This window comes from Lampris incognitus, chromosome 19 (genome assembly GCF_029633865.1).
Source record: "Lampris incognitus isolate fLamInc1 chromosome 19, fLamInc1.hap2, whole genome shotgun sequence".
NCBI classification, from domain to species: Eukaryota; Metazoa; Chordata; class Actinopteri; order Lampriformes; family Lampridae; genus Lampris; species Lampris incognitus.
The window spans coordinates 33,726,838-33,752,447 of record NC_079229.1 but is presented as its reverse complement, the minus strand read 5'-3'; the positions used below and the strand labels follow the sequence as shown (position 1 = coordinate 33,752,447).

Sequence of the window (25,610 nt, the reverse complement as noted above, 5' to 3'; positions counted from 1 at the left end):
ACAGAGTGCCCTGGGGTACACGGTTGTAAGCCTTCTCCAAGTCCACAAAACACATGTAGACTGGCTGGTCAAACTCCCATGCCCCCCTCAGCACTTCCGCAAGGGTAAAGAGTTGGTCCGTTGTTCCACGGCCAGGACTAGAATCCGCATTGTTCCTCCTGGATCCGAGGTTCGACAATCAATGGGAGCCTCCTTTCCAGCACCCTAGAGTAGACCTTCCCAGGGGCTGAAGTGTGATGCCCCGATAATTGGTGCACACCCTCCAGTCTCATTTTCAAAGAGCTCAAATCCAATCTAAATCAAAGTTATTCTTACTTTTTGGGCCGTTATCCTTAAGTCTATAATAGCATGATCTATTTTTCACATTTCAAACCATGTCGTTGATAAAATTAATCAAATTTAAAGACACTGAACTTTTTCCTAAAATATAATTTTATAGAAATTCACCATTATGATACAATATTCCGCTCCATCATTAAATATCTGTGTTTAACATGGAAAATACCAGCACTCAACTAATTTTCAAACAGCCAGCATCATCATAGATGAGAAACTAGGAACAAAAACGTTGTTCAGATTCACTGACCTCCTCTACTTTGGGAGTGATGTTGTTCCTTTGCATGTGTCCGATCAGAGCGGTCATGGTAGCCATGCACTCATGCTGGTTAAGCTCATCCATCTCCAGATCAACAGATGCTTCTTGGGAAGGAACAACTTCCTTTGTCTCCTAAAAAAAAACAACAACAAAAAAACCCCCCGACAGTTAAAGGTGCAATCTATACTGTCATGGCTACGTGGAGGACTGCAACAACACGAGCGCTCTACTGACAAGAAACCATGGCGTATCTCACTGTCATGTCAACTTTGTGCATTTGTTTGAGAAAAGGAGCCAACTGAAAGCCTCGAGAGGAACTGAAAGCGACGAGGCGTCGACTGGTTTTCTCATTCGCAAGTAATAAAGTTAACATTTAAGAAGTCTGAGTAAAGATGCAAAACAGCAGCAGAAGTGGGATGGACAGCTGCTGTGTGCATCATCTGCGGACAGTAGTCGTAAAATGCCATGAAAAGCAGCGAAAGATCAGTCAGACCAATTTGTGTGCATTTTTGTTGTGCATACACAATGTATGTGGAGTGCCCTCATACACGATGTCCACTGCCTGCTTCTCAGGAAAAGGCCGAATGCCAATTACCTATAAAATGACTTGTGTTTCTGATGATATGTCATCAGCTGAATGCCCCCCCCTTTTCTCCCCAATTGTACCCGTCCAATTACCCCACTCTTCTGAGCCGTCCCGGTCACTGCTCCACCCCCTCTGCCAATCCGGGGAGGGCTGCAGACTACCACATGCCTCCTCCGATGCATGTGGAGTCGCCAACCGCTTCTTTTCATCGGACAACGAGGAGTTTCACCAGGGGGGTGTCGCGTGTGGGAGGATCACGCTATTCCCCCCAGTTCCCCTTCCCCCGCGAACAGGTGCCCTGACCGACCAGAAGAGGCGCTAGTGCAGCGACCAGGACACATACCCACATCCGGCTTCCCACTCGCAGACACGGCCAATTGTGTCTGTAGGGACGTCCGACTAAGCTGGAAGTAACACGGGGATTCGAACCGACGATCCCCGTGTTGGTAGGCAATGGAATAGACCGCCACGCCACCCGGATGCCCCTCTGAATGTTGTTTTATTTTAATGTGGGTGTATGGAGAGAGAACATGACTAACTCTTTTTGCGGCAGCCTTGCTACGTCCTTCAGGGTTTTGGGAGTTTAAGGAGAAACTCTGAATGCCAGTGGAGAAATCAAACTGACTCATCTCCTCACTCAGGCTGCTGTCGGCCATGTAGGACTGAGAGGACAGGTACACCGGCTCCTCTGCACATGCAGGCAAAACAGAAAGAATGGCGACATGGTTTTATTAATGAAACGACTGAGTAGATTGATAGTATTTTTATTGGAGTAACTCCCACTATCTTTTTTTTTTTAATGTACTCTTAAGCTGTGCTCACATTTGTGTCATTGGAGCTAAACTGACATTTATTTCTCAAAGCTGCAAAAGGATGTCAGAAAGCAAAGTGGTAGAAGTTTGTTATCACCAGACTAACAACTGATGTGCTTCATAATACACAAGACTGACTGAGAAGTTGTAAATTATTTGCTGGCTCTGTTTTGCCCCATTTTTTATACATGCTCCGTTACAGCAAAGAGTCATTTTTGGGGTCAGTACAGAAAAGCTGCGAAACCCTGCCGCCGACAGGACCAACAATACCTCCGTTTTCCTCGCTCGCCTCTTTCCGTATCATGACGTATTTCTTCTTTCTCTCGAGTGGAACCTGATTAATTCAAAAAAGAAAAAATGTCATACATGAACCAAAGCGTATTGCAAAACAGGATTACCGTCAGGTCACGTACCTCAATCTCTATCGGAAAACTGTAGACCCTCTGAACATCGATGAGATTTTCCAAGATGAACTGATTCTAGAAAAGAAAAGATACACACGCACATTTCAATACTTCTACGAGTAGAAACTCAGTCGGATTTTTGCTGTGAAGGCCTCTGCTTCAATTTACAGTACATCATCCTATGACATCACACTTCTCTTTCACATATATTTCTTGATGAACTATGAAAAAAATTATACGTTTATTATACCCTTTCTATTCTTTTTTTTCTTTTTTCCCCCTAATTATACCGGGCCAATTACCCCACTCTTCCAAGCCGTCCCGGTCGCTGCTCCACCCCCTCTGCCGATCCGGGGAGGGCTGCAAACTACCACATGCCTCCTCCCATACATGTGGAGTCGCCAGCCGCTTCTTTTCACCTGACAGTGAGGAGTTTCACCAGGGGGGACGTAGCGCGTGGGAGGATCACGCTATTCCCCCCAGTTCCCCCTCCCCCCTGAACAGGCACCCCGACCAACCAGAGGAGGCGCTAGTGCAGCAACCAGGACACATACCCTCATCCGGCTTCCCATCCGCAGACACGGCCGATTGTGTCTGTAGGGACGCCCGACCAAGCCGGAGGTAACACGGGGATTCGAACCGGTGATCCCCATGTTGATAGACCGTTATGCTACTCGGCTGCCTGGGAATGAACGAGTTAAGTACAAATATGTCGTCTCTTGCACCTTCTCTGGTTTCTCGGTGAAGAGGAAGCCCTGGTAGAATTTGGGCTCGTTGAAACTGCGGCCTATGACCGCCATGGCACAGTTATACGCAGCGCAGTGGTACTGCCTCCGAATCTCCAGCAGCTGATGTTCGCCTGTCATGTTCTCAGTGAAGGCTTCGAAGCACGACCTAAATCACAAGGACAAATCCGCTGAAACATGCTTTAAATTCAGCTCGGGCTGAAGGTACTGCTATTGCCTCCACACCTCTATGACAAATGGATCAACAAAATGTAAAACATTTGCTGGACAACCCTCACGTCCCACAAACAAAAAACCATAACCAGGCTCGCAACTTTGACAGCATTCGTTTTTGCAGTTGAAGAGAAATTTGCTATGAAATCTACAGTATACATCCAGTCGAGGTTAGGTCCAAATTTGCACTCTCATGTTTGCATTTTTTGAGACAAACACATGATGTCTCCAAATTTTATCCTCAAGTTACATAAGTCAGTCAGACAGAAACAGCCAGAGAGAATCAGAGAGCAAAAAGAATACATCTCCAAAACTGAACATGTAGTCCCCCCCCCCACACACACACACACAACCACCTGTAAAACAATTCTACAATTAAACATAAAGATCCTCGTTGTGCTCATGCTTGTGTTCTGGACTGTAGGTATAAACACAGGCTGCAGAACCCTACCTGATCAAGGTTTTGGACATCTCGTTGCCCTCAGCGTTGATGGAGCCACAGTAGGCTTGGTTAATTCGGGAATCCTTGGAATACACTTCCTCTTTGGGGAGCCGGGAATAGAGGAGCTCCATGAGCTTGTAGCAGCCATTCTTCTTTAGCAGCTGTACCTCAAATGCCGTTTCACTGGTCTGGAGGAATACATCGTCAAATGAGCCTTACAAAAACAACATCTGCACTTAGGACACGGAAAACTTAGACACCAGCCTCTTGATGTAAATGAAATGAGGCAAGTAACATCTAGAGAAGGGGCAGGTCCACCATCATAATAACCTTTGAGATAGATTGATATAGATTAGGTATATATACGTAGACATAAGCGAGATAAGACAGAGAGATACTGTGTGTGTGTGTGTGTGTGTGTGTGTGTGTGTGTGTGTGTGTGTGTGTGTGTGTGTGTGTGAGATGGTATGCTACAGAAGAAAACTAAACTACAACAGCCAAAATATAACTGCCTCAGTTTTCAGAGGGCAGCTAAAAGCCTAACTGCATTGGTCTGAATGATGAACAACTTTCATTAAATGGCAAAGGGTGGCTGGAAATGACTGGTCAATGTACAATAAAACCACCATGGAGGAAAAGACCAGCAATACCGAACCAGAATTCATAGCGGACCATGGCTCTGTCTAATATTCTTCTTGCAAATGTTGTCAGTGCAGGGAAATCACTTAATGCTAAATATCCACCCATCCATTATCCGAACCCCTTATCCTGCTCTCAAGGTCGTGGGGCTGCTGGAGCCTATCCCAGCAGTCATTGCAGGCAGGGAAACACTCTGGCGGCCATCACAGGGCCAACACACACACACACACACATCTAGAGACAATTTAGTACGGCTGAGTCACCTGACCTACATGTCTTTGAACTGTGGGAGGAAACTGGAGCACCCGGAGGAAACCCACGCAGACACGGGCAGAACATGCAAACTCCACACAGAGGATGACCTGGGATGACCCCCAAGGTTAGACAACCCCGGGGTTCAAACCTAGGACCTTCTTGCTGTGAGGCAACTGCGCTAACCACTGCACCAATGTCTCTCATTCCCCTGTAAAGCCATTCTTACCCCAGCCACTTAATGTGACCTCGTGGCATCACATACCTTGGTGAAGCGTGTAAGCAGCAAAGCAATAATGTTGGAGACGTTTGCCACAAAGAAGTCTTTCAGCGCCGTAGGGGAACAGTGAGAGGCGAGAGGCAGCAGGACTCTGTCCATCATGGCCTGAAGCATGGCGCTGACCGCCACGTCCCCCTGCTGGATCACACCGTACAACGTGCACAGGAGCTGCAGCTGTCGCTCACCACTTGACCTGCCGGGACCATGACAAATACAGTCTGTCAAAGCATTCAAGTCTATAAAAGCTGTTGGATTAAGAAAACAAAGGGAAAAGGAATCTTTGCTTTTTTATCTTCTAGCCAAATGTGCCAATCATAATTTTTTTCTTCTTTCTTTCGTCTGCTACTCCCTCTTTCTTCTTTTTTAAGTTTATTTCTGATTTTCCCTTTTTTCTCCCAATTTAGTGGCCAATTGATCCCTACTTTTTTAGTTCAAACACCCACCCCTCGTACTGCAAGCGTTCGCCAACTGCATCTCTCCGGCCGGCAGCCTCAAAGGAGACACCTCCCCACTTTCACGACAGGGTGAATCCAGGCCGAACCACTGCTTTTTCCGACACACACAGAGACGCATTCATGTGATGAACACGAGCCGACTCCGCCCCCCTCCCGAAGACAGCGTTGGCAATTATTGCTGCTTCGTCAAGTCCGGCCATAGTCGGATCTGACGAGACCGGAGCGCGAACCCCGGTCCCCAGTGGGCAACTGCATCGACACAAAGCCGATGCTTAGACCGCTACACCACCGCGGACCTTCATTACACCTTGTTGGTTCACGGCATAATTTCATCCTGTACACTTTCTTCTGCCGGAAAAACCCGGAGGAAGTGAACGGATGCTGGACATGGAAACTTCACTTACTTGCTGGCAATCCTGCGGAAACAAGTTTGGAAGTGGTCCTCCATGATGTGTTTGGCATCTCGACACAGAATCCCAGCCATTATTCTCAGTAAGAGGGGGCTCTGAGAGAGCTCGAGGGCATCCAGTAACTAGGACAGAGAGACGAACCACAGCTTTTAAGTACCGGTTAACAGGAATGATGATGGAACTCATTTGCGTTAAACACTCTTGTACGATGACGTTTTCAAAGGCAGAAAACAATCACTTTGACTTGTCAGGAATGCCACTGTACGGTCTACAGTACATTTTATACTGTAAACGGTCACTCTGCTAAGTTATGTGCCAAGCGATTCATTTTCTCCACACCCAAATATAAATACATCACTGTGCCCTGTCTGGTGTCATAAAAAAAAAAAGAAGGAAATATCCTTTAACAACCTAGGTCTTATTTTTGTAGTTTTTGCAATCATGCATATCAGTTTTTCAGTTTACTCACCAGCTTCATTTTGGAGATTCTGGACACGCGACCACTGCTTGACTCATTTATAATGGTGTCTTATGGGACAAGTGAACACGAGTGTTAAACATGTCCTTTAAAAAACAACCCCCCCCCCCCCCCCAAGTGTTTCAGTCAGACTGGTCCACGACTGTCCATCATCTATGACTTCTCTATTGTGCTGGCTGGCCGGCTAGTTTATGGATGGTTACTACTACCTATGGTAAGTATAGGCTGCTACTTCCTGCAGGTTGAACCAGGAAGTAGATGCTGAAACATGTCTGACGTGTTCAGTTGTCCCATAAGACACCGTTATAAAGCTGAGTCCTCTAATACATGTGGAGTCGCCAGCTGCTTCTTTTCACCTGACAGTGAGGAGTTTCACCAGGAGAACGTAGCGCGTGGGAGGATCACGCCATTTCCCCCAGTTCCCCCTCCCTCACTGAACAGGTGCCCCGACCAACCAGAGGAGGCGCTAGTGCAGCGACCAGGACACAGCCACATCCGGCTTCCCACCCGCAGACATGTCCAATTGTGTCTGTAGAGATGCCCGACCAAGCCAGCGGTAACATGGGGATCTGAACTGGCGATCCCCGTGTTGGTAGGCAATGGAATAGACCACCATGCTACCCGGACGCCCTTTGAAAAATGTGTCTGTTGAATTTATTTTGAGGGCAATCAGTGCTACCATCCTTGACTCATACCAACATGCCTTCAGCTCAAAATCTGTCAAAGAAAAGGTGTTCTGCTCCTTTAATTTCCCTGCAAAACCTGGACCGGACCTTTCGGACGCAGTCCATGTAGTTGTTGCGGTGAAGCGACCCTTTGGTAAACTCGTCAGATTGCATGGGGAAGTGGGAGACCACCAGAATCTCCACAGACTTCTGCAGCTCGGCCAGCGGCTCCTCGGGCAAGCCTGTGAAGAAGGGCAGCACCAGCAGGGCCTGGCTCTAAAGAGACGGGGCAAGAGGGGGCAGAAAGGGGCTAAATGAAATGTGACAGTTCCCTCCAGGTCTAACATTGACATAAAAACCGCATCACCATTGCTTGTTGAATACACATTCACCTTATAGCTCGTCACTTTTTAAAAATAATTTATTTCTGATTTTTCCCTTTTTCTCCCAATTTAGTGGCCAATTGATCCCTATTTTAATTCAAACACCCACCCTCGTACTGCATGCGTTCGCCAACTGCATCTCTCTGGCCGGCAGTCTCGAAGGAGACGCCTTGCCACTTTCGTGACAAGGCGACTCCAGGCCGAACCACTGCTTTTTCCGACACACCCAGAGACGCATTCATGTGACGAACACAAGCCGACTCCGCTCCCCTCCCGAAGACAGCGTTGCCAATATCGCTGCTTCATCGAGTCCGGCCATAGTCGGATCTGACGAGACCAGGGCGCGAACCCCAGTCCCCAGTGGGCAACCGCATCAACACAAAGCCGATGCTTAGACCGCTACACCACCGCGGACTTAGCTCGTCACTTTTTAAATCAGCACACTGACAGTACGCGTTCACAAGATGGACTTGTCCTCCATATACCGCGAGTTAGAAATGAAGCATTGTTTTAATTTCTATACCTCCTTCAGATGGAACAAGCTGCAAGGCTCATTACAGTCGAGTTCCCTGTTGTCACCTGGAGCTCACTAATTTTAAATGTATTTTTTTCCCCCCGAACTATAATCTTTTTGTAGAAATGACCAGACTGATGTTAGCATAGCAGGAAAAACATAGCTGTAACTGAGAACATTAACAATGGATCTGTTGGATTTAGATGTGCCAGCACATCCATCAGCATTGACAGACACACAAAAAGCCAACACCAACAATTGTCAATAGGACTTTCAATGCTGGTTCATCAAACAGACCTGTTATTATTATTTATTTATTTTCTCCCAATTGTATCCGGCCAATTATCCCACTCTTCCGAGCCGTCCTGGTCGCTGTTCCACCCCCTCTGCCGATCCGGGGAGGGCTGCAGACAACCACCACATGCCTCCTCCGGTACATGTGGAGTCACCAGCCGCTTCTTTTCACCTGACAGTGTTTCACCAGAGGGGCGTGGCGCATGGGAGGATCATGCTATCCCCCCCACCAGTTCCCTCTCCCCCACCGAACAGGTGCCTCAACCGACCAGAGGAGGCGCCCGTGCAGTGACCAGGGCGCGTACCCACATCCGGCTTCCCACCCGCAAACATGGCCAATTGTGTCTGTAGGTACACCCGACCAAGCCAGAGGCAACACGGGGATTCGAACCGGCGATCCCCGTGTTGCTAGGCAACGGAGTAGACCGCTATGCTACCTCGATGCCCAAACAGAGCCGTTATTAATGTTTTTAGCCGCAGCTGTGTTTATCCTGCCGCCTGGGGTGTAGTTACTCTTTAAGAGGATCTTGGGAAAGACATGACTTTAAACAGATGGTGTCCTCACTGGGTTTTCCCCTATTGCAATAATAGTCATCAAATCAAGGAAACATTTCCAAAAATAATAATTTTTAAACTCATATCTAAATCAGTAAACACTGGAGAAGATTGTTGTTCTCCAGAGTGGGACGTTGTCTTTTACCTTGAGATTCAACGGGAGCGCGGGGTCGACGAGCAGCGAGGTGAAGGTGGTGAACACGCCGCTGAAGGCCTCATGGTTTGTATTGGTGCACACAGAAGAGTCAATCTGATTTTTAAAAAAAAACAACAGTAAAACCTGCGATAAATCTTTTTAATTAACAAGGCGCTGCAAAAACCAATTCTAAATACTAATACTAAAACATCAAGACCTCCACAGTCATCTGCCAACTGGTAGGTAGTTCTTTCATAAATAATTTTCCAGATTAAAATGTTTAAAAAAAGTAACCGCAAATGCAGGATGACGCAATTACAATTTTTATTTGGTATTTGTCAGTTAGAGGAAAAACCTTATTCTGAAAAACACAAAAATAGAATAAAAATTCTTCTGTGGGTCTCTGGAACAAAGTGTTAAATAGATGTGAGTGGTGCAGATAAAAGAGGTAACCTCACATGAACAACAACACAATTTTCATTTAAGGGGACATTTAATGTCTTTCTTTGGTGTACCTGTAGGAGTTTGGAGAGCAGCAGGAGCGTGGAGGTCTTGCTCTCGGGAGTGGCGGCATCAGTGTTCCACCACACCCGCAGGGTCTCCCATCCCTGCAGCACCTGCTCCACCAGCCGGCCTCCCTGGGCCTTCCTGATGGACCGCTCACGAAAGATGTAGTCCAGCATGCCGTTCAGCAACGTACTCACCTGCCATGAAAGTGAGAGGTTGGAGGGAACACACACACACACACACACACACACACACACACACACACACACACACACACACACACACACACACACACACACACACACACACACACACACACACACACACAGTCAGACAGACAGGTTAGAGGTAAAGTCAGACAGGTGAGAGACAACCCTGTGCCTCACATACTGCATGTTGTGTATTCGACTTCATACTGACGGGTAAAAGCCAAATGCCTTCTATGTGCTGTGCAGTTGGGCTCGACAATAGCAAAACAAACCAAACAAAAAAATCACCCCTTAAGACCCCGATCATTGCGGTAAGTGGTCAGTCAACCGGTAGCTAACTTCACACTCTGCAGTGAACACTTTACACCACAAACCTCTTGCATGGCAATGCTTTGTGTTATGTGACCAAATGTCAAAACGGAAGGAGGAGTTGCACAGGAGGTCACCCACCATGCTGGGGTTGCGGGAGGCAGCCCTCATGAGCTGCGGCACGGTGGCGTCCAGATTCTTCAGCAGCTCGGCGTTCACAGTCATCTGGAAGAGGCTGTAGAAGTACTCGCCGTGAGAGAAGCTGAGGAGGTTGTGGCTGTGACTCCCTGACATCGGCACAGACAGCATGATGGTGTTCAGCAGCAGGTCCACCAGCTGATCGCTCTGTGAGAAAACCACCACAGCGTGAAACGAAGAACAATGGAAAAATAAAACAAGAATCCAGAGAAGCATGATGATGAAGGTAAAATACTGGCTTTATTAACTGTATTGTCCCCCCCCCCTTTTTCTCCCCAATTGCATTCGGCCAATTACCCCACTCTTCCGAGCCGTGCCGGTCGCTGCTCCACCCCCTCTGCTGATCCGGGGAGGACTGCAGACTACAACATGCCTCCTCCGATACATGTGGAGTCAACAGCCACTTCTTTTCACCTGACAGTGAGGAGTTTCATCAGGGGGACGTAGCGTGTGGAAGGATCACGCTATTCCACCCAGTCCCCGAACAGGCGTACTAACCAACCAGAGGAGGCGCTAGTGCAGCGACCAGGACACACAACCACATCCGGCTTCCCACCCGCAGACACGGCCAATTGTGTCTGTAGGCACGCCCGACCAAGCTGGAGGTAACACGGGGATTTGAACTGACGATCCCCGTGTTGGTAGGCAATGGACTAGACCGCTACACTACCCGGATGCCCTATCAGCTGTATTCTTGACAGTGGAAAGTAAGTAATGTAATATAAGCGTCAGCATGTATGATAGCCACACGTCAGGAAAAAAAAAATCATACCAGAAAACTTGAAATCAGGGCTGAGCCATAGTTTGGTATTGTAATGGGATGAAATTCGGATGTTGTCATATCGTGATACACAATTTTGCTATCTAAATTAATGATGAATTCATTATCTAAAATTTCTCACAAAGTGGGGTCTGAAATATTTGAGGGAGTGTTATTTAAAAACCAGTTTCTGTTTGATATTATACTTTACATTGCCAAAGACTTCGACGTGATAAACCTCAACTGGGTTTTTAAATATGGTGTTTTTGCATGTGCAAACAGATATTGCGATATATATATATATATATAGAGATACAGATATATATAGATATCTATATATATATATCTATATATATATATATATATATATATATACAGATATAGATATCGTGTAAAATTTACTGTGATGATATTTTCCATTCTCGCCCAGCACTACTTGAAAGGTTGTGTTAGGGCAGGAAGTAAACGCTGAGCCTTGTTCATGGCCGTCCTGGTGCCATCTTGTTCAGTAATGAACAGAGATATGGTTCAAACCTGTTGACTGAGGGAGAAGGCGAGCTGCAGCAGGCTGTCTGCGTGTCTCTGGCTGTTGATGTCCAGAGAAGGAAGGGCCTTCCGCTCTCCTCCGGGGGCGATGCCTTTGTAGACAGCCATGAGAAACCTGGACCCGAGGGACTGGGCGTAGTCCGAGTCCTTATTTTTACCAGCAAAACAAGAACAATGACTTTAAAGTTGTAAATGAACATAAAGAGCAAAATTACAGAAAACATTTCATGATTTCAGAAACAACATAAGAAAAAGATCAACTCAGTATTCGGATCCCTGCAAGTCCCCCCTCAGACGGATCATACCATTTTTCTTTCTACTATTAAGCCCTACGCCAAATATATTCAGTACTACTGACTTGGTGTGTATTGTCTGAGAACTTGAAAATTATTCATTCGAACACGAGTTGTTCATTCATTTTGCACAGCAGTAGCCACTAAGGCTGTGTAATGGCAAGAATTTGGCAATACAGGGGGGGTCCGGGTGGCATGGCGGTCTAATCCATTGCCTACCAACAGGGGGATTGCCGATTCAAATCCCCGTGTTACCTTCGGCTTGGTCAGGCGTCCCTACAGACACAATTGGCCGTGTGTGCGGGTGGGAAGCCGGATATAGGTATGGGTCCTGGTTGCTGCACTAGCACCTCCTCTGGTCGGTCAGGGAGCCTGTTCAGGGGGGAGGGGGAAATCGCGTGATCCTCCCACGTGCTACGTCCCCCTGGGGAAACTCCTCACTGTCAGGTGAAAAGAAGCAGCTGGTGACTCCACATGTATCAGAGGAGGCATGTGGTAGTCTGCAGCCCTCCCCGGATCGGCAGAAGGGGTGGAGCAGCGATCAGGACGGCTCAGAAAATAGGATAATTGTCCGACTATGGCCGGACTCGATGAAGCAGCAATCATTGGCGGCGCTGTCTTCGGGAGGGGGGCGGAGTTGGCTTGTGTTCGTCATGTGAATGCATCTCTGTGTGTGTCGGAAAAACAGTGGTTCGGCTTGGATTCGCCTTGTCACGAAAGTGGGGAGGCGTCTCCTTCGAGACTGCCGGCCGGAGAGATGCAGTTGGCAAACGCATGCAGTGCGAGGGTGGGTGTTTGAATTAAAATAGGGATCAATTGGCCACTAAATTGGGAGAAAAAAGGGAAAAATCAGAAATAAATTAAAAAAAAAAAAAGAAAATAGGATAATTGGCCAAGTACAATTGGGGTGAAGGGGGGCGGTTGGCAATAAAATTTGTGTCATGATACAAACATCACAATTCAATATTGTGGTAGTGAGGTGTGGTTTAGCCTCGGCTGCAAGCGGCGAGACAGGGGGCGTGGGTCACAGCAGAGCCGATGTGCGATAGCAAGGCTGATCAGTGATCAGCCTCAAGTGTGCCAACTAAAACTGCTCTTTATATTCTGCAGTGAACCGACATGCCCAGCGGAACATGGCAGCCAAGAGTGAGAGGGAGAGAGAGAAAAGCCACAGAGGCTGTGAACGGAGACGGCAGTTGGCGAACACATGCAGTACAAGGGTGGTGTTTAAACTAGAATAGGGAGCGGCAGGCCACTAAATTGGGAGAAAAGGGGAAAAATCAGAAATGAACTTGAGAAAAAGAATCAGTAACGGCTGTCTGTACTCTGATGGAGATATATCTTTCTGTAAACTAATGTAGGACTTTCCCTCCACAGCACACTGAATACCTGGCTGTGCAGAATGGCGTTCAGCAAGCCCGCCTTGTGGACCTGTATGCAGGCAGACAGAACCATCTCCATTTGGTCCTGGCTGCTCTGGCCGCTGCCATGGTAGAAATCTACAGCACACAACTCCTCCACACTGGGGACATCAAGAGAAGAAGAAAAGGTCAGTGATGATGATGGTTGTTTCTACTGAGGAAGAACAATCAGAAGAAAACTTTTGGTGATGGGCATTTTTCCATTGAAAATCAACTGCCATAGTCAGTACAACAACTTAATTCCAGCCCTTATGGGAGCTTTTATTTTACACACATAAAATTTAGATCATAGATACAAGATAAAAACCCATTCATTTGGATTACAAAATAAATGACGATAAAATCCAACGAGGACAAATAAATTATTTAAAATAATCACAAATCAACCTCCCTAGATATTCTTTATTTAGCTACTTTTAAGAATTCCCTTTGTGCAGAGACTGCTACAAGTTTCAGACACCAGAATCACCAGATAAAAGATATAACTTAGCTGCATGATGCAAAGCCTCTTGCATCCTGGTTCATCAATACCAGTAGTGATGCTCACAAAAGCAAACAGCAACTGTCGACTCTGTCACCATATAAGCCAGCATAGCCATCAAAATATGACTATAAAGTTAACAAAAAATTGCACTTTTCCCTCATATTGTCCCATTGAACAAATGTTCTTAAAGTGGTAAAACAATTCTTACAAAAGCAAGATATACGACAACAACAGTGCGTCACAGAAAGTTGCGTCAGTTCATCTGGACACAACGTTTACTGACAGAAACGTTTCATCACTCCAAGCAGAGGACTGGGGAATCCTTGCAATCACAGCATTGTAAGATGGTGACAGATGTAACCCTTAACACTTGTCCACATCGCCGGAGTGTGTCTGGTGTCCGTCTCTCTGCCTGCCGTCGAGGTTAGCTGTTCATTGTCTGTCGATGTTTCTGGCATGCAGCAAGTAGGTCCAACTTATTTTGCTGCCTGGTTTTCGACTTTTCGTGTTGAGCTTGATGAGCCTTATCCGTGAACTCAATCACACGTTGGAAGGTGGTCTCATCTAGACGCAACGTGAGTCTCCGTTGGATCTGCTCCTCTTCGGCTTTCAAAGCATCGATCGTAAAACTGGTTTGTCTCGCCTGTTCGTTCAACAGCTGGCTCTGTGCCTTCTGGGGGATCTGGTTAGCTCGGCGGCCCTTTACCGAAGATTTCATTTGCGGGCTCTTAGGTGTAATCCCGCTCTGTCTGCATCTGAGGTTGAATCTCAGATGGTTCCTGTAGACTGCCAGCTTACGCACCGTGAGTACATCTGTCACCATCTTGCAATACTGTGACTGCAACTATTCCCCAATCCTCTGTGAATAGTTCACATGGCCATCGAACCTCTAGTTAAAGGGCACACCCATATTTGTATATGAAACTGGTCGTTGGTTTTGGTCGTTACTGTATTGTACTGTATTGTTTATAAGGGTGGGGATACCTGCAGTCACTTGAGACTGAAGAGGTCACTTAGCTGAGTGATTCAACCTATCTGTCGATAAACGTTGTGTCCAGATGAACTGGTTCAGCCTTCTTTGAGTGCCTACAGTGTACCTTTTGCGTGAGATCTTCATCCCCAGGCTGCTTTTCAGAGCGGTGCCATACGGTGTGGCCAGCTGAGCCTTCAGCAGAGACACACAAACCTCTGGTAGTTTCTTCATCACCTCTACGTCGGCCATGTTGAACCCCATGGACGAGGGCTGGCACACCAACAGAGCCGTCAGCTCAGAAAACACTGGTCCAAAAATGTCTGGTTCAAGAAGCTGTAAGTGAGATTTTGAAAATGGTCAGAAACCAAAAAATAATAATAAAACGCCATCATTTTAATTCAGCCTGGCATGTGAGAGGTTGTCTCGATTCTGAAATGTCTGCACTTCAAACGGTACCTTCCAAAAGTCTTGGTCTGTTTTGACGAGAACCATCGTGGCAAACTCCAGCAGGCGCACGACGATGGTGCACTTGCTGTAGTTGTACTGGTCCACCTCCCGCGGACTGAAATGGGACGTCTTCTGTCCCAAAGCAAAGCAGCTTTCTGCTGCCACCAGTTCATGAAGCGCCAGCTCGTTCAGGAAGAAACCCACCGCCTTCAGAAAGCTGGACTCATCTCTGGAACCTGAAAAACACAACAAACAGAATATATAGTGGTGGTTACATATATCATTGGGTGTGTGTGTGTGTGGTGTACATGTGGTGTGTGTTTGTGTGTGTAGTAATCTAATGAAAGTTGTTATCTATTGAAGCATTTCTATCTATTGTGCATTCTAATAACAACAAATTATTGAGAACAGAAATCAATGACCACAGTTAATCAAATTCAAACTGATTGCAGTAGGAACATTTTTTTACATTTTTTTTAATTGAATTTTTCTCCCCAATTATACTTGGCCAACTACCCCACTCTTGTCCTGATCGCTGCTCCACCCCCTCTGCCGATCCGGGGAGGGCTGCAAACTACCACATGCCTCCTCCAATGCATGTGGAGTCGCCTGCTGCTTCTTTTCACCTGACAGTGAGGAGTTTCACCAGGGGGACGTAGCGCATGGGAGGATCACGCTATTCTTCCCCCCCCCCCCCCCTGAACAGGTGCCCCGACTGACCAGAGGAGGTGCTAGTGCAGTGACCAGGACACATACCCAATTTTGTCTGTAGGGACGCCCGACTAAGCCGGAGGTAACACGGGGATTCGAACTGCTGATCCCCATGTTGGTAGGCAACGGAATAGACTGCTACACCACCCAGACGCCCATATTTATGATTTATCAATTTTCATGTCATAGCGTGAGATTGTACTACGGTGCAGTGATGATGATGATGATGATGAGTGTTGCAGTGAAACTCTTCCATAAGTGTATACCGCTCTCCCCGCTAACAAGCAGGACTTACCTAGCATGCGGTGAGGCTTTACCATGTGTAAACTGATGAAGGTGTTGTAGCAGTCCAGCGTCGCCAACAGCAGGTCCATCCATTGCAGTGTGGCCCGGACGCTGAAAGGGCCCGACAGGTCCCTGAGGGTGGGCTGGAAGCGTATACCTCCCCCTTCAAACCGAGAGACCAAGAAGTCCACGCCATGCTCCGTCAACTTCCCATCCAGCCACTGCGATGGAGATTTATTTCCTGGGGGGTTCAAACCATGAGACAAATAAAGAACATGAAGTTGCAGAAAAATGTTGTGCATCTGTAGCAATCGGCAGATTTTGGTGACCCCCCCCCCCTCTTTGTTGGGTCTGCTTAATGCTTCATAACATTGACATCTTATGCAGCACATGTTTAAACTTAAACTACACAGCAACTCTTAGTTGACAAATAAGTACCAACGCCTTACGAGTTGAAACATCACTCAGTAACACTACATTTAGACCACCTGGTACACGGGATGCAATTCCATATTTCCTGCTCTCGTGTGGCACAGATAGGATATGTATTATGACCAAGAAAAAAGGAAAATATGAAAACTGGTATTCCAAGATCCAATGTTAATCAAGTTCACGTGTAGAAATAAATTGGACAGGAATCCGATGTCAGCCAAAGAGACTCTCATGTAACCACAGATTGGATTATTTCCTTTATTGTGACTCGCACATCAATCAAAAGGCGACGCTCTGACACTCTTGTCATTTTGACTGACGTGGTGTTCACTTGCGGTTGATTACTTCCTCACCAGTGACCCAACTCTCATGTAGGCCGACACATGCGGGCTGTTTCGACTGCAAACCAAAGAGTTAACATGGTGCAAGCACAGGAATCTGATATGGATAATTTTTAAATATAGTTGTGGGCATCCAGCTAGCATGGCGGTCTATTCCGTTGCATACCAACACAGGGATCGCCAGTTTGAATCCCCATGTTACCTCCAGCTTGGTCGGGCGTCCCTACAGACACAATTGGTTGTGTCTACGGGTGGAAGCTGGATGTGGGTATGTGTCCTGGTCGCTGCACTACCGCCTCCTCTGGTCGGATGGGACGCCTGTTCGGGGGGGAGGGGAGAACTGGGGGGGAATAGCGTGATCCTCCCACGTGCTACGTCCCCCGGTGAAACTCCTCACTGCCAGGTGAAAAGAAGCAGCTGGTGACACCACATGTATCGGAGGAGGCATGTGGTAGTCTGCAGCCCTCCCCGGATCGGCAGAGGGGGTGGCGCAGCGACTTGGACGCCTCGGAAGAGTGGGGTAATTTATATATATATATATATATATATATAGTAAACGCGGTCAAACAAAATTAGATATAGGCAGAAAACTGAACCAGGTATGAGCTGCAGTGTAAACATAACCTAAAAGCTGTCTCACCGGGCAGTAATGGAACAAACTCATAGAAGAGCTCCATGCATTTGTGGCGGCACTCAGTCTGAGGTCGGCCACACTGCTCCAGAAGCCACAATACCACGTCTGATAGGCACACCTTCTCCTCAGGTGGAAAACCCCTTGACATAGAAAAGATTGAGGCAGAAAAAAAATCTTTTTAAATCATATATAAAATAGGAGAAACCTGAAGCATCCACAGTTGCCAAGTAGAAATTTGCATCAAGAAACTGGAATTCTGAAAGACCCAGATCCTCTCCATCTTCTGTCAGTTCTTCTGGGGACAACTGTTCCCTTATCTACCTACAAGCCACTGCTGACAATTTGTCTCAAGTTTCAATCATAGATGACTTGTCTGTGCAAGTAATAATAAATCTTACAAATATAATCATCATTAATTATCATTATTATGTTAACTGTGAGTGACTTTCTGGTTGTTTAATCACCTTCTGAACTTTATATGTCTGTATGCTTGTACTGGGAAAACCGAAAACCGTATCTGGGCTGTATCTTTACAGGGCCAAACAGATAATCAGGAAATACATTGTGTACAAATCCATGAAGTGTGTCAACCTTGGAGTGCGCCTCTTAGCATTGCTCTTATTCAGATTGGGCGCCTTGTGTTTGACGATTCTCTTCAGGTGGTCAATGGCACTGCCACACTGCTGCAAGGTACCTGAGGATGTGACGTGGCGGTATGAGAGATGAACAGGCGTGAACGCAAAATCACTGCAATCCAAAACACTTGTTTGAAAATGACAAAGGAACAAGTAAATGTTTGAATACATTACCCATGGACGGCTCATCGGTGTGTGCGAGAGCCAGACTTTCAATAAATATGACCAGCACCTCAAAGACAAACTGTTCCACCAGCGAATTCTCCTCCCTGACAAGACAAGCAGACATGACACACGCCAGATTATAACAACCAGCGATGGCAGTACCAGCGATGTGAAATAAGTTCCTTAAATCAATCATTATTTCCTTAAAGCAATGGTTATCTTGCTGCTGATCCCGTGTTTCCCTCTGGTACAATGAGATTTTTGAGGGCAGCGCAGCGGCCCAGTGATTAGCACTGTTGCCTCACAGCAAGAAGGTCCTGTGTTCGAACCCCAGGCCCTTTCTGTGTGGCGTTTACATGTTCTCCCCATGTCTGCGTGGGTTTCCAGCGACCGGGACGGCCCGGAAGAGTGGGGTAATTGGCCGAATATAATTGGGGAGAAAAAGGGGGCAAAATCCCCCCACACAAAAAAAAGATGTGTGTAAAGTGGTCTTCAAATGAGAGTCACAAAAGCGACAACAGGAAGAAAAACACCTGACCTGAACTGCCTGTAGATGTTGTTGAAAGCCAAGGCGGCTCCCAGTCTTTTGAAGCTGCTGGGGTGCAGCGCCAGGCTGTAGATGCGCTTGAACAAAGACTTGATGTTCGCCGGACTCTTCTCCTGCTGCTGCGGGGTTGTCTGCTTGATGGACCACTTGACAAACTCCTCGATGCAGCAGCCACAGAAGTCTCGCAGGGTGCTATCCATGGGATCAACCACACCATCCTCAGAAATGGAAGAGAGGGGGAAAAAAAACACCGATTCATTATGAAACTGGGGAAAAAAGAAAACCAAAAAACAAATGCTGTAAATGGAAAATATGTTAGCTGACTGACTCAAAGACTGAAAATCCGGTTGAGCACCTGAATCGAACACTTCACTTGGTTTTCTGCAAAAGGTGCTCCTTTTCACATCACATTCTGACACCCAGTCTAGTTATGGACCTACAGCATATCTGCTGAGCTCAAACATACGATTTCTCTGCTTGATGGAAGCTCAAAATTCGAAACCTTCATTAGATGAAACAAAACGGCACTAAATAAAGCTGTCTGAGGAAAAAAAGAAGAGTGTAACACATCATTAGCAACTCTTGACGAATATGAATATGGTCAACTACCTTAACCCGAACCCAAAACTAGGCTTTAATCTTTCATGTTCGCCATTGACTTTAACTGAACTAAGCTTTTTATACCAATTTGGTTTTCTAAGTTTTTATCTTTTCATTTCTCTGGTCCTTTTATCTTATCCACCGCCCCCCCCCTTTTCTCCCTAATTGCACTTGGCCAATTACCCCACTCTTCCGAGCCGACCCGGTCGCTGCTCCACCCCCTCTGCTGATCCGCGGAGGGCTGCAGACTACCACATGCCTCCACCGATACATGTGGAGTCACCGGCCGCTTCTTTTCACCTGACAGTGAGGAGTTTCACCTGGGGGACATCGCGTGTGGGAGGATCACGCTATTCCCCCCCAGTTCCCCCTCCCCCCCCAAACAGGTGCCCCGAGCGACCAGAGGAGGCGCTAGTGCAGCGACCAGGACACATACCCACATCCAGCTTCCCACCCACAGACAAGGCCAATTTTGTCTGTAGGGAGGCCCAACGAAGCCAGAGGTAACACGGGGATTCAAACCGGTGATCCCCATGCTGGTAGGCAATGGAACAGACCGCCATGCCACCCGGATGCCCCGTCTTTGTATCTTATTATCTATTTCCCATTTAATGCCTTACTTCAAGCACTTGGAATCATCTTTGTGTATGAAATATGTAATGCAAATAGACTTGCCTTGCCTCAGCTACACACTGGTTCAAATCAACACCCAGAACAATAAAACCAACACATGACATCCATAGTATAGCAGAGAATTTACCAGAATAGCCTCTAGAACAGCTACCGTGTCTTGGCTCTCAAACTTCTTGTTGTTGGTGAACCAGTGGATCAGCTGCATTACTAGCGGCTCAAAAAGCTGTCTGGTTACCTGGAAATATAGTTCACAAACACGGAGCATCAGTAAAATACCCCACCATCCACCTTATTTACCGTAAGCCTATACACTGTCATTGTAAAAGAAGAAAAAAAAAACTCAGATTTGGCTCTTCTAATTGTTGGTCTGTAGAGTGGTCTGCTGACCCACCAACCAGAAGACACGTGCACATGGTCCTGTAATGCCTATTTATAATGCATTAGCAATATAATTATATGTCATCTTCTTCTGTCATGTGGTATTTGAAAAGTGCACACAAGCAGAGCAAAAAAGAGGTGAAGCATTGCATTGTGGTATTTTAGCATCAAAATAGTGTAAATGTGTTGGTCACATTTCAGTTACATTGTGGGAATTTCTGAGGGTACTTAATAGTGGATAAATTTGACAGAATTCAGACACTTAAAGAGGAGGAAGGAGAATGTGGAGCACTGTATAACAAGCAGGGAGTGATTTTCGGACACGGACCTGGTCCACATCACAGGCCAGGCGCAGCAGCACAGGAAACAGTCTCTTGTGCAGGTTGTACATCGGTGGCAGACTGTTTTTTTTCTCCGCCATCTGGGCGCTCTTCCCCACCATGTAGACCACCAAGCTGTGAAGCAGCTCACACGCCGCGACCTGCACACACGACAAGTCAAACCGGACGACAGGATTCAATCGATGTCGTGCAAAAGGCAGAGATGTATGACGACAGAGAGGTGTAGCTCCAATTTATAGAAAATCTCAAATCCATTGAAACATCTATTGATACTGTCAACAACATGGAGGTCTTTATTCACTAAATTCAGACTGTGTGGAGCTCTTGGCTAGTAAGATATTCAATATTTTAGGGTCTTCCTGACCAGACTCTGGTCTTGATGAATCACTGAGAGCGGACCTTTGCTTACAGACAAGCTCATTCAATACTTGGTCTTCTTCAACCTCAGCCTTTTGTTAGGGTGGAACGTCAAATCAAGGCTACGGGGCTTTTTTGCTCCATTTAATGTAGGGGTGAATTGGAAACTTCTCTTTGGGGCATAAAGTTGATTAAGACATAATAAAATGTTATACACTTCTTCTTTCGGCTTGTTCCCTGTTTTTCAGTGGTCGCCACAGCAGATTTTATAGTTTCCCTCAGTACCCTGTGAGGACACAGCACCGACGGCAGCCTCGACTGATCCGGTATGGTCATGCCAATCCGCATACTGATTTGGCAAAATTTTACGTCAGATGCCCCACTAACCCTATGGACGGGGGCACAGGTAAAGTGCTGGAATCCATCCCATTATTCATGGACTTGTGCCCATGCCGGTCACCATAAAATATTATTTAGTGAATAATGTTTGTTATAATAAACCAGTAAGTTTTCATATAGAAGAGTAAATTTGACATAGTAAAATGTTCTGTTATAAGCGGTACACATGCAGGGTTGGGCTCTCCTCTTCTTGCACAGAAGAAGTCTAGACTCCTTCCTGTTAACGCTTAAAACGGTAGCGCTCCAAAAACGTATTTCTCAGTCAACAGAAATATTGTGTTTTTTAATCTTTAATTTTCTGTGATGGATTTTTACTTTCGTCTTTCACTCAGAATCCAAAATGTCCTTTTCAGTGTTTTGATAAATGAGCCCTGAACTGACTTTTGAAACTAGAATAAAGGTGCACAAAAGTTTGGTTTAATCTGTTTTGGGCAGCCAGAATAATTCTAACCGGCAGATCTCTCTCAGCTTCATGGTGACGCATCCTCAGGTTCAACAGGTCCAAATGGAAACGTAATGAGAAGGAACAATTCTGCTCCAACACAGGAGGACTTACTTTGGTCTGTCTGTCGCTGGTTGACAGAGCCAGCTCGCTGATGCGAGGTAGGAATGGGTCGAGGTAGATGACCGGCTTCATGTCAGAGAAAGGGACCGCAAAGCTGAGCCTTTTCTCCGGATCCCAGGCGACAAACTTTTTCATCATCTCCTCTTTTGACACCACTGGAAACAGGACAGTCACACACGAACAACAGAACCAAGTTGCATTAAAATAGCAAGACAAACTTCTTTTTTTTTTTTTATTTTCCCCCTTTTTTATTCCCAATTGTACTTGGCCAATTACCCCACTCTTCCGAGCCGTCCGAGTCACTTCTTTTCACCTGACAGCGAGGAGTTTCGCCAGGGGGGACGTAGCGCATGGGAGGACCATGCTATTCCTTCCAGGTCCCCCTCACCAAACAGGCACCCCGACCAACCAGAGGAGGCACTAGTGCAGTGACCAGGACACATACCCCATATCTGGCTTCCCACCCGCAGACACGGCCAATTGTGTCTGTAGGGATGCCCGACCAAGCCAGAGGTAACATCGGTATTCAAACCGGTGATCCCCGTGTTGGCACACAATGGAATAGACCGCTACGCTACCCAGCGCCCCTAATTTTTGAGTGTTTTACCCTGCGATCAATCCTGATGTCCTCAGGAGGGAGGATCTATCGAGTTTGCTTGTGCCCTTTGCAGAGTACATACACTTTTTTACAAATGGTTTTTAATGACTTCTAGCTTAATTTCCATGACAGAGAAACTGTTTTTTTTTCTTTTTCAGATTTGTCAGTAAAAAATAAGTTTCGACATCGTGATATGTGAAAGTCAGTCTAAGGCTCTGTCCCATGATCCATACTTGATCTACACTTGGGTACTTGGTGTGTGCATTCATGCGCTCAGTGGAAGTGTACAAGTGTGTCTCATTTCTTTAATAAGCCAAAGCACAGTGTGCCTGAATGGACACATGGTCCATTCATGTGCCCAAGATCCGGATGCGGGACCCTTTCTTGCTGGCTAACAGTAGGTTGCTCTGTAAGAGCATTGGGTGAACACCTACACCGTAATCCTCACCTGGTACCAGATTTCTGTTCAGCTGTCCCCCGAGATGTCCGAGCAAACGCACGACTCTGAGCCTCACCGCCACCAAAGGAGCGTCTTCCTGTTGACAGAAACGCAGTTTGTTAGAAACTGGTGGTTGGTTGGTAGTTCCATGTTCCTACAACTGAGGCAAGTCGGCCTCAGCTTGAGCTACAGACACCTTGCAGGATCATGTGGACTTTTTTTGCAGGATCATCAAATTTTCACCCATAAAACAAGTCCCGGGACTAAAGCTTGGGTGGTGTGTACGGTTTCAATTATGTTTGCTTGATTTTCTCCCTTTTCCATCACAGTTTTACATTTTCCATCCCCTTGTTCTTTTTGGGATCCTGTCATTCCAAGACCCCTATGGTGGATGTTGAGGTGTAGACGTCTACGTGCATGCTCAGATACACATGGCTCACCGACCGCGTCTTTTCCCCTGCCGGCTGCAGGTTTTTCAGGGGGGACGCAACGTGTCTGTAGGCCCACATCATTTCCCACAGCTGAAGGTGTCCCTGGTTACAAAGGTGAAGCCGAATAGCCCTGCTACACATTACCCTCCCTGTGACACCTGGCCAAGCCGGAGGCAACACCGAGATGTGAACCTTGATGTTGGGTCACAATTGTATTGGTCTGTAGTGTCTGCAGTTTTATTCTCTGAGAATTAAACTCCTAAATAGAGTATAGTATCTCCAAATATGATCTTACCTTTTCTTCACACTGAAAAATGGCAACAAGTTTAAAAAGCATTACAAAAATATTTTTGAGGAACCAAAATGGTGCGATTTCATTTTTGGTTGCATTTGAAAATTACAGGAGACCTTTTCCTCGCTAGGATTGTTTTCTGTGCCATGGATACAAAAGGCCCTGAGAGACCCAGGTCATGAGATAAAATAATGAGTAGTGGACTCATTCTGACACTGAAGTAATTCTCTAATTTATTAGAGGCACAAAGAGAAAACTTCGGGAGCCGAGGAGAGGACAATTGATGGATATGAAGGTGCTCTCACTGCAAAGAAAATGACTAATACAAGTCCTCTGTGGCCAATATCGGCACAGCACATCATCTAAAACACTTTCTTAAAATCCTTCCTAACCGTTGTTAATGGTCAGCACTGAAAACTTTCAAAAGTCTCAATCATTAGACGCCATTTTAAGAAATGTTGGTGACACCACTAATTGCTCCTAGAACACGAGGAAGACGTAGTGCTCCTCTTTCTTCTTCTTTTTTTACCGTGGCGAGCTGTTTGGATTGTTTCAGGAGTCTCCCCATCATTCGGCTGTATCCTTTCTCACTTCTGGAAGACATGGAGTACATCACCTCCCAGCTGCGCTCATCCTTCTCTAAAGCAAAAAAAAAAAACCAAAACATGTCAGGGTTATAAAGAGGTCGATGGCCAGTCCTGACTCAAACGTTCGAATCGTGGTCCCCACATCCCAGGACATAAACACAGTTTAAAGATGGAGGACCAAAAATATTTACAACAGAATTATCAAGTGAATGTCAAAACACAAATTTGACTGTTACTAGAAGAATACACTCCTCCGGTGCTCGGACTTGGCGACAAACCACCCAGGGAAAATACGGCGGCGCTGCCTGCATATCTCTCCTCCAGTGATCGGACTTTGGGGAGAAACCAGCTGAGGAGTTAGCACTCAACTGGGGTATAAAACAGGTTTTTCAAAGGTTTTCAAAGGTTTGGCCATGTCTGCAAGTGGGAAGCCAGATGTGTCCTGGTCGCTGCACTAGCGCCACCTCTGGTCGGATGGGACGCCTGTTCGGTGGGGAGGGGGGAAGAGCATGATCCTCCCACGCGCTACATCCCCCTGGTGAAACTCCTCACTGTCTGGTGAAAAGATGCGGCTGGTGACTCCACATGTATCGGTGGAGACATGTGGTAGTCTGCAGCCCTCCCCGGATCAGCAGAGGGCGTGGAGCAGCAAGCGGGACGGCTCGGAAGAGTGGGGTAATTGGCCAAGTACAATTGCGGAGAAAAAAAGGGGGGGGCTTTACATTGTGTCTTTAGAGAAAGCATATGACAGGGTGCCGAGATGGATGTGGTGAGGGAGGACATGCAGGTGGCTTGTGTGACAGAGGAAGACACAGAGGACAGGAAGAGATGGAAACGGATGATCCGCTGTGACGACCCCTAACGGGAGAAGCTGAAAATAGTAGTAGATATGACAGGGTGCCAAGAGAGGAGGTGTGGTATTGTATGAGGAAGGCGGGAGTGGCAGAGAAGTATGTAGGAGTGGTGCAGGATATGTATGAGGGAAGTGTGACAATGGTGAGGTGTGCAGTTCAAGGATTGGCTCTGAGCCCTTTCTTGTTTGCAATGGTGATGGACAGATTGACGGACGAGATCAGGCAGGGTCTTCGTGGACTACAATGTTCACGGATGATATTGTGATCTGTAGTGAGAGTAGGGAGCAGGTTGAGGAGAGCCTGGAGAGGTGGAGGTATGCACTGGAGAGAAGAGGGATGAAAGTCAGGAGCAAGACATAATACATGTGTGTGATGAGAGG

The 25,610-nt window shown here is 46.6% G+C and overlaps 1 protein-coding gene across 1 annotated transcript in view; it reads right to left on the bottom strand.

The window, feature by feature from the left end:
* The window catches only part of prkdc (protein kinase, DNA-activated, catalytic subunit), a 90,058-nt gene that overhangs the window by 43,574 nt on the left and 20,874 nt on the right, over nt 1-25,610 (bottom strand). Inside the window, exons 22-47 of the mRNA XM_056299334.1 lie at nt 24,319-24,428; nt 23,076-23,163; nt 22,021-22,184; nt 20,696-20,848; nt 20,117-20,224; nt 18,748-18,974; nt 18,219-18,313; nt 18,001-18,103; nt 17,416-17,549; nt 16,013-16,243; nt 15,016-15,242; nt 14,684-14,892; nt 13,071-13,203; nt 11,377-11,535; nt 10,026-10,229; nt 9,375-9,563; nt 8,869-8,973; nt 7,086-7,253; nt 5,829-5,956; nt 4,955-5,162; nt 3,808-3,986; nt 3,123-3,291; nt 2,407-2,472; nt 2,264-2,327; nt 1,721-1,869; nt 587-727 (exon numbers count right to left, since the gene is read on the bottom strand). Coding sequence (XP_056155309.1) covers nt 587-727; nt 1,721-1,869; nt 2,264-2,327; nt 2,407-2,472; nt 3,123-3,291; nt 3,808-3,986; nt 4,955-5,162; nt 5,829-5,956; nt 7,086-7,253; nt 8,869-8,973; nt 9,375-9,563; nt 10,026-10,229; nt 11,377-11,535; nt 13,071-13,203; nt 14,684-14,892; nt 15,016-15,242; nt 16,013-16,243; nt 17,416-17,549; nt 18,001-18,103; nt 18,219-18,313; nt 18,748-18,974; nt 20,117-20,224; nt 20,696-20,848; nt 22,021-22,184; nt 23,076-23,163; nt 24,319-24,428 — 3,911 coding nt within the window. The remainder of the gene's footprint in view (nt 1-586; nt 728-1,720; nt 1,870-2,263; nt 2,328-2,406; nt 2,473-3,122; nt 3,292-3,807; nt 3,987-4,954; nt 5,163-5,828; nt 5,957-7,085; nt 7,254-8,868; nt 8,974-9,374; nt 9,564-10,025; nt 10,230-11,376; nt 11,536-13,070; nt 13,204-14,683; nt 14,893-15,015; nt 15,243-16,012; nt 16,244-17,415; nt 17,550-18,000; nt 18,104-18,218; nt 18,314-18,747; nt 18,975-20,116; nt 20,225-20,695; nt 20,849-22,020; nt 22,185-23,075; nt 23,164-24,318; nt 24,429-25,610) is intronic.